We start from the raw sequence: 9,512 nt of genomic DNA, 5'->3' as shown, positions 1-9,512 counted from the left end.
AGGTAGATAGATAGATAGATAGATTGATAGATAGATAAAGAGCACCATAGAGAGAGAGAGACCATTGGGGTGGGGTGGGCCCTTTTCTCTTTTTCTTTTATTTTTAAATTAACAAAGCATTAAAAAAAAAAGGAAATTAAAAGGGTAGAAATGTCATTTCAAGTTTACCAGGGACTAAAACCACAAAAAATTATTGATTTTGGACCTTCCATGCAAATTGGAAACTTTTTAGACATTATCCATAATTTTTTGAATACCACATTGACCAATCTTGTAGTTTTGTCTATAAGCTTTCATGTTTTCTCGTTTTGAAACATTATGAAGCCATACTAGATAGTTCTTCCTCATTCCCTACAATATTTAAGCATCAAGCAAATGTTGCATTCATATTTTAATGTTATAAACTATCAAAAACACCATAAACAACACTCCCAAAAAAATATAAAAATTATGAGGCAAAACGAAAAAGCTGGTTCAATTTTCTTTTTCAAATTTGAGGTGCTTTTTTTTTTGGATAAAAAAAAGTCGAGGGGTTTTCCGTAAAAAAATTTCAAATATAATAATAATAATAACACTAATAATAATAACTAGAAAGGTTACCCCCGCTACGCAGGGGCCAGAAACTTTCAATATTGTTTCCGAATCGATAAATATGACAGACGTAGAAAGTGCAAGGATGAAAAGCTGGGAGTTTGTCCCGGACTGTTTTTTTCATGTTTTTATGAAAAAATATAAAAGTTTTGACTGTAAAGATCAGAAGTTTCAAAACGGTTAAAGAATTAAAGAGGTATGAATTAGCAAAATTTTAGAAAAGGGATCAAAGTTGTCAAACCGTTAAAGTTTAATAGCCAAACTTTAAATATTAAAAGATTCCTAAAAAGTATAAAAATATTGATTGCAAAGACCAAAAATGTCAAAATAGGTAAAGAATGAGGAGCAAAGCGCAGGGACCATTTCTGCCAAAAAAATGTCAAGTTTACTATTCCTAAGTAGGGATGAGCATTTGGACCGGTGGACCGGACCGGACCGTTTTTTTGGACCCCCGGGCCGGTTCTCGGTTCTAAGATTTCTCGTCGGTCCGGTCCGGTTTTTTTCCCGGTCCGGTCCGGTTTTTACTGGGTTTAGAACCGGTTGGACATGATTAAGATTTTTGTGATATTTTTTAAACGCACATAACTCATTCGTTTTAAGTCGGATTGACTTGTGGTTTTTTCCAATATTTAGTTTACAGTTTGTAGATGAATTTAGACTATAATTTTGTTTATTTTTGTATTATATTCATTGTGTTACAATCCTTCAAAGTAGAGCTATCAAAGCTGAAAAAATTCAGCTTTTCAGCAACATTTTGTAAGCTGTGACGTTTTTTAAACACCCATAACTCATTCGTTTTAATTCGGATTGACCTCCGATTTTTTCCAACATTTATTTTACAGTTTGTAGATGAGTTTAGACTATAATTTTGTTTATTTTGGTATTATATTCACCGAGCTACAATCCTTTAAAGTAGAACTATCAAAGTTGAAAAAATTCAGCTTTTTAGCAAGATTTTATAATCTGTGACGTTTTTTAAACACTCATAACTCATTCGTTTTAAGTCGGATTGACCTACGGTTTTTTCCAACATTTAGTTTACAATTTGTAGATGAATTTAGAATATAATTTTGTTTATTTTGGTATTATATTCATTGAGTTACAATCCTTCAAAGTAGAGCTATCAAAGCTGAAATATTTCAGCTTTTTAGTATTATTTTATACTATAATTCCGAGTCCGCGTTTAGCACTTGTGGTAGAGTTGTAAATGAGTATCAAACTAGTTTATCGACATTGATAGTTGAAGCTTTGTTATGCACCCAAGATTGGGTGATAAAGTTTACAAATCCGATAGTTGACAACGTTTGTGACATCTTGAACGATGATGATATAGCTTTGGGTAAAAAAATTATAATCTTTATTCTTTTTTTATACAATTATTACTTTTTATTAAATACTAACAATATTTTCATTTGTGTTTATGTAGAGATTACACAAGCTTTAAATATGTTACATATGGATGACAATGATATGGGGAAGAGGCCAATGGAAGATTAAATTATGAGTTTATGAAATTTGTTAGTTTGATTGATTTTAAAGTTTAAACTATGATTTTTGTTGTTACGGTAATACTTTTGTATGTTTGTCTTAAAATTGTTTAACTTTTGTTGGTGAACTTGATTTATATGTTAGTTGCTTTTATTTGAAAAATTAATTTTTGCAAATTGCAAGTTATAATATTATACATCAATGTAGATTAGTTAGGCATGAAACGGAAACATATTAATTTTGCAAGTTATAATATTATACATCAATGTAGATTACTTATTATACTCTATGGAATTAAAGTTGTACCGGTCCAAACGGGTCCAAAAACCGAAAAACCCGGACCTGGTCCCGGACACGGACACGGACACGGACACGACTCATCCGGTCCGGTCCAAGAGCCGGTCCGGTCCGGTTCGGTCCGGGCCGGTCCAAATGCTCACCCATATTCCTAAGCTTCATATCTTTAATATATATATATATATATATATATATATATATATATATATATATATATATATATAGGGAAAAAGAAATATACATTACAGCCCCACCTAAGCTTAGGTACTAAACCTCTTGAAAATACACTGTTTTACTATATAAAGATTACGGTTAATGGATTCACGATTAATACTTTAAGATGTAAATTCAAGATCGACACAATAGGGTTTAGGGTTTAGGGTTTAGGTTTATGTTTAGGGTTTAGGGTTTAGGGTTAAGGTTTAAGGTTTAGTGTTTAGGGTTTAGATTTAGGGTTTAGGGTTTAACTTTAGTGTTTAGGGTTTAAATTTAGGGTTTAGGTTTAGGGTTTAGTAATGTTCACTTGGATGAAGTAATAAACGATAACTGGGGAAAGAAAACGGAGATGATAAAACTATAATGAAAAAAAGAAATGTTATGGAGAATGAGATATTTATCAAGTGAAACCAAACCGGGTATATTTAGGATGTTAAAACGACATATTTTAGAGGTTTAGTACCTAAGTTTAGGTGGGGCTGTAATATATATATATATATATATATATATATATATATATATATATATATATATATATATATATATATATATATATATATATATATATATATTTGTTTTCCATAGAACTCATTCCTATATATATATATATATATATATATATATATATATATATATATATATATATATATATATATATATATATATATATATATATATATATATATATATGTTAACTTAAAAATCGTAAAATGAGTTATATTTAATTTTTCTATTTAAAATGTAACTTCCGTAAAAAAAAATCAACCGTAGTTAGATAACCCTTGATGATAGATTGCTATCATTATTACACGAATAATTTAAGATAGAAAGTGATAATAATTATTATTCTTTCTATATTTATGTTAGTTAAAACGATAAAATAAAATGAAGAGAACGTAATAAGATAAAAATCTTTTTATTTGGATATATAATTAATATAATATAATATAAGATTTTGTATTTTTCACCTAAGAATAATATCAGAACTTAGAAGGAAATTTGCATTTTTGTCAAAACATAACAAAATCCCCAAAATAAGTCAGAACTCAGAATACCTCTTAGGTTGCTAAAAGAAAAGGATCTTTGTGGACATAATATTAAAGTATAGGGGGTGTTTCTAAAAAAGCACACTCTTTAACATGTAAAAAAATGTAAAATACATTTGAGCATCATTTTGAATCGTCCAACGGCTAGAAATAAGACCGTTGGACAGCGCGTAGATGAAGGCGTCCATTCCTTGGCTTCAAAAAGGGGTTGTCGTCTCTTTCCACTTTCAACACATCCATTAGTTTTTCGATTCAGAGAACCAGAGCGAGAGTGAGAGAGTGAGAGGGAGGAAGAGAGGGGCATCGTCGTCAGTGTTTTCTGTTCTTTTTTAGATTTCAATACATTCATAGATCGATTAAGATGGCGTCCAGGCACGTTCCTCAAGAACAAAACAGAGGTATCCCCCTTTTTTAACCCCTTTTCATATCTGGGTTTTGATTCAATCGCATATATTCTGTTTCTTGAGGGGTTTTTATCGATAGTTTGTGGGTTTTGATTATTTGTTGGTTTAAATCTGTTTTAAGGATGCGAATCCCGATGAGGGTTTATGGGTTTCTTAGTTCTCTCATATATTCAAAGAGGCAATAGTGAATCTGTATGAGATCTTCCTTGATTCCGATTTGAAACCTTCAGATTTACTGGTTTTATAGTTCTTCTGTCGGTTCAATCGAAGGGTTTTATATTTTGATTTTGACTTCCCTCTGATCTAAATCAGTATCTTGATGGGATTTAATTATAACGAAAGATTTATGGGTTTTTATTCGATGATATGCGATTAGATCTGCAAGTTTTATGTTCTTTCTGACTCGAAAGATCAATACCCAACATTTAAATTACGTTCTTGATTGTGGGTCTTCCGTTGATGAATTTTCTTGATTGAAAAAAGTTAATCTTGTTTTTGTCATTGGTAAAGGTGACGCAGTTGGGGCTGTAAAGCAGAAGGTTAACATGGCGGTTCCGGCTGCCGGACAAGTCAAAAGCCGCCGTGCACTTGGTGACATCGGCAACCTGGTTAAACTCCGGCCACTTGATGGCAAGCCACTGCCTGCAATCACACGCCCGGTTACAAGAAGTTTCTGTGCACAGTTACTCGCCAATGCACAACGAGACGCAGCTGAAAACAAAAAGGTGAAACTTTTTTTCAAATTTCACGATTAATCGCAGAAACTTTTCTCCAAATCTTTTTTCATTAACGATTCATCTTCCTGAATCTTGATTACAGAAACCAATGGCAGTCAACGCAGCCAAGAAGAAAGCAACAGTCAAACCAAAACCACCACCGGTGCCGGAAAATGCAACTGTAATCGAGATCAGTCCGGACACCCAAGAAGAGAGGAAATCAGGATCTTCTTCATCTTCCCGAAACAAGAAACCTCAATCGTCACTCACTTCAACACTAACTGCCCGGAGCAAAGCTGCCTGTGGCCTTAACTACAAACCAAAACCGGCGAATGTCGTCGACATTGATGCTCAAGATATCGACAACGAATTGGCTGAAGTCGAGTATGTCGAGGACATATACAAGTTTTACAAACTCATTGAGGTTCGCATATATACAACAGATACATTCATGTTTTGATGTATGAAGTTTTATTGAAAGATTTGATGTGTTTGTGATGCAGAATGAAAGCAAAGTTCATGACTACATGCATTCCCAACCGGAGATTAACGACAAGATGAGGGCAATTCTGATTGACTGGCTGATTGAGGTTCACAACAAATTCGAGCTAATGAATGAGACACTGTACTTAACGATCAACATTGTCGACCGATTTTTGGCTTCTGAAACTGTTGCTAGAAGAGAATTACAATGTGTAGGAATGAGTGCAATGCTTATTGCATCGAAATACGAAGAAATCTGGGCTCCGGAAGTCAACGATTTCGTTCAAATCTCAGACAGAGCTTACGAACATCGGCATGTGTTAGTGATGGAAAAGCGGATTCTGGGTCGATTGGAATGGAATCTAACCGTTCCTACGCCGTATGTGTTTCTCACTCGGTTCATCAAAGCCGCCGCAACTCCACCGGAGATTAACGTGAGTGTTTAATTCTGAATTTCTGATTCTAAGATGTTTTAATCCTTTGATTCAGATTATGATTCTGATTATTGGAATGGAATACGACAGATGGAACACATGGTGTATTTCTACGCAGAACTAGGGATGATGCATTACGAGATCATAAGGTTTTGCCCGTCGATGGTTGCAGCGGCGGCGGTGTACGCTGCCCGGAGCACCCTGAATAAGAGTCCGGTGTGGCACGAGACTCTGGAGATGCACACGGGGTTTGAGGAGAGGCAGGTGATGGAATGTGCGAAGATGATGGCTGTGTTTCATTCGGTGGCGAAGGATGATGAGAAGAGGAAGGTGATATACAGAAAGTATTCCAGTGTTACACGTGGCGCGGTGGCGCTATACCCTCCGGCCAAAGCTCTGTTGGCCGCAGTGATGCCATTGTCGTCGTAGTTTTTAGAGGAGGGGTTGGGTGGGTATAAGAGATATCTAACTAAACTGTGTTGGTTGTTTCTGGATTTGGGTCAATTGAATGATTCTATTACTTTTAATATTTGTTGAACATTTTAATGGGATTATATAATCATTAAAGTGAACATTATAAGAGAGATCTAACTGTGTTAGATTATTTCTCGATTTGGATCAATGAAATGATTCTTTTCCTTTTTAATATTTTGTGAACATTAAGATCGATGATTCCAGAATTTCTCCTTTTTGAGAGTTCTCATTCCCATCATAAAAAGAATTAAGAATTAAGATGGTGTTTGGAGAAAAGAGGATGAAACTATTGATGAAAAAGTTATTTACATCATCATTGTTTTTCTAGCAAGAATCTTAGGTTCCTAAAAACTAGTTGAAAAAAAAAAGAAAGAAAGAAAGAAGAAGAAGAAGAAGAAAAAAGATAAAATTAAAATGAAAAAAACAAAGAATGGCAATATATTTATGGATTTTATGTTAATAAATAGTCTCTTACTTCTTGTTCTTATTATTTATAATTAATGTATTTTATAAATTATTGTAATATTACACATAGTTAATGTTTATCATATTTAATTATAGTAATATTTTTTATAATTTAATGTTTTTCTTATACATAAAAACACATATTAGAAAATCTCAATTAACACTCAAAACATATGTTTCACAGGCCAAATAGCATCATAATATTTAATTGGACCAATGATAAATAAACTTATCTCTATTTTTAAGAACCGAAAAAAAAATTACGCTTTTAAAATCATATTATCTTTATTTGCGGAAAATCTCAATACAATAAAACATTTTACGGAAACGGTCTCGTTTTATTACAATATATTAAGTAAAGATGTTGTTTCAAAATACAAAAATTCTCAGGATGTCATAATCAATACATAGTAACAACGTAAAAACCTAACGATCTTGAATATTATTAAATATTGTCTCTTAATCACTAGACATCCTAATCAAGTCACAACAATTTTAACCTTGTTACCTATGATGCATATTAGTTTGAGTGGGTCAGGTTTGAGAAAACCTAGTGAGACATATAGAGTTTCAATCCCACAATTTTATTATGATAATAATCTATAATTAATAAACCAACAAAAGCAACTGTTACCAACAATATATCATACACTGTAGATATCCATAAGGCAATCTACCCCATCCAGTTGATTCTCACATACTGATCTATAACATTGATCCTTGAGATTTAACCTGGTGGATCATTGTAAGCAACGAGTACTCTTTTCTGATTCGGGGATTCCTTGGCAGTAGAAGTTAATAAAGGCAACCATAAGGGGGAGGGGATATAGTATAAACACCTACGGGAATAGTGACCCATTATGTTACATAATACGTTGTGGGTCGTAAATACACACAAACAATGTAATTCACAAGATTTGTCTAGATTAGTCAGGTGTTGTCATCTTACTCTACCAGGTGACCAGACATACCGAACCCATTGCCTGATACACACACACCATTTACGATTGTCTAAAAAGAAGAGGAATACTAGTATAGTACTCTGGTATGTAATGTTGGATTAGTGTCTAAGCTCGTAACTATATTTGCTATGTACTTGACCCGGTTGTGCATTGTCATTTTGGGTTGCCTTCACCAAAGTAACTTAATAGGATGATTTATGGAGAAAGAGGATTAATTATGATTTATTAATATATTATATGAATAATATATTAAAGGAGAAATCATATTGTTTAATTAATATTAGTCAAGAATTAATTAAGAATTAGTTTTGTGACTAAAAGACATTAATTAAACTTAGGGGACTGGAATTGTAATTATAAGATAATTGCAATTGGGCTATGGATCAACTTGGAACATAGGTTGGACGAATTCTATGGGAAGCTCATAAGGAATTCGTCCAAGGGTTGTTCTAAAGGGAGTCCATGGGCTGCTTAGGGCCTAAGCAGCCAAATTAGGGTTTCCTAGTTGATAACCCTAATTGCCTCACTATATAAAGACCCCTATAGTCCCAAAAACGTGGGGAACTTTCTTGAAAGAACCCTAGTTCATTTTTGGTGCTTCTCCTCCTTCTCTTTAGTCATCATCTTGCTTGTGGTGTTTGTAAGCCATTAGAGGAGTGACACTTGTGACTCTAAGCTCCAAGACAAGAAGATTCAAGCCATTCTTGAAGAGGTAATCATTTAGATCTGCTCTTACGTGATAATTTAGGTTTTGTAAGTCTTGGATGAATTTCATGTACAATAGAGAAACCTAGATCCAAGCTTTAGGGTTTGCATGAGCACATAGGATGTTCTTTTGTTCAAAACCCATCATGTAACCCGTACCCTAACACACAACCATGTAATAGAACATAGCTCTACTCTTCGTTCCAATCTCACACGCACCATTGGTATAATATTACTCAAAATCCAACTTATGTGAACCAAGCATTCCTTTCAAGTCTTAGTTTATAACTAGACAAGACCACAATACCCATAATTAATCTCAAACACAAATTTCATGCTTATACAATATCATTACAATACAGTGTATAACTAAACACTCGTTCAACTTTCTTTTGAACTAAATATCCTTGACAAACCTTAGTTTGTAACTAGACCATATCGCAATACTTGTAATTTCCTTTTAATATAGTTTTCCTAGTCATGCAATACTATATTGCATGAATATACCCTTTTTCAACTTACTTGGGACTAAACATCTTTATATGTCTTAGTTTAAAACATAAACAAATACTACAATCCTTGAAATCAACTTTCAGTACTGACATTATTTAGACAGCAATATCATAATTAAATATACTCTATCATGTATTTAATATACATAAATCTTTTAAAGAGTAATACTTCTATTAAAGTTTTTATGTAGTAATACCGTATATACACTTAACACATATATAATCATATTTTTGTCGCACCGTATATGCTAAAAAATATACATATAACACATATTCTAGATAATAAGTACATGATTCACATATAAGCTATGAACTATTATTTAATAATTTTAATAAATACTTGTATTAAAATCATGTTCTTGAAAAGCGACTATGCACTCGCTTGATTGAGGTGGAAGATTCGCAGGAAAGTTAGTTCCTTGACTAACATTTAAATTTCCCATTTTTAAACGATCTAAATATGAATATTAGCACGATTCAGTATTCGTGCGTATTTATAAGGTTATATTAATCAATTCTCGAATTCATCATTAATCCCAATAAAATACCGAGTTCTATTAGATAAGGAATGACCAGGTAAGATCACTATGGCGGTAGGATCCGTTTGGTAAAAAAATGTACCGTTTGGAAATTCCAGTTTAAACACCTCACATACCTAGCTTAGACACCACTCCTGTAAGTAGATCAATCAATATAATGACTGATATTACTGATAAATT

The 9,512-nt window shown here is 32.9% G+C and overlaps 1 protein-coding gene across 1 annotated transcript; it reads left to right on the top strand.

The window, feature by feature from the left end:
- Positions 1–3,850: 3,850 nt before the first annotated feature.
- On the top strand, positions 3,851–6,321 carry LOC111889445 (G2/mitotic-specific cyclin S13-7). The gene is made up of 5 exons (XM_023885594.3): positions 3,851–4,036; positions 4,553–4,767; positions 4,862–5,182; positions 5,262–5,675; positions 5,766–6,321. The coding sequence occupies exons 1-5, from the start codon at positions 4,000–4,002 to the stop codon at positions 6,102–6,104; spliced, it is 1,326 nt and encodes a 441-aa protein (XP_023741362.1). The 5' UTR covers positions 3,851–3,999; the 3' UTR covers positions 6,105–6,321.
- The last annotated feature ends 3,191 nt before the right edge of the window (positions 6,322–9,512 follow it).

Source organism: Lactuca sativa, chromosome 5 (assembly GCF_002870075.4).
Source record: "Lactuca sativa cultivar Salinas chromosome 5, Lsat_Salinas_v11, whole genome shotgun sequence".
Classification (NCBI taxonomy): domain Eukaryota; kingdom Viridiplantae; phylum Streptophyta; class Magnoliopsida; order Asterales; family Asteraceae; genus Lactuca; species Lactuca sativa.
Note: the sequence above shows the minus strand (reverse complement) of the source record. Positions and strands in the feature narration are given on the sequence as shown.

What these genes read in the sequence shown, in the direction of transcription:
- LOC111889445 (XM_023885594.3), top strand. Translation starts at nt 4,000, where the DNA reads ATGGCGTCCAGGCACGTTCCTCAAGAACAAAACAGAG. An exon ending in AGTTTTACAAACTCATTGAG is followed by an intron (nt 5,183 to 5,261) that starts GTTCGCATATAT and finishes TTTGTGATGCAG; the next exon opens with AATGAAAGCAAAGTTCATGA. An exon ending in CAACTCCACCGGAGATTAAC is followed by an intron (nt 5,676 to 5,765) that starts GTGAGTGTTTAA and finishes GGAATACGACAG; the next exon opens with ATGGAACACATGGTGTATTT.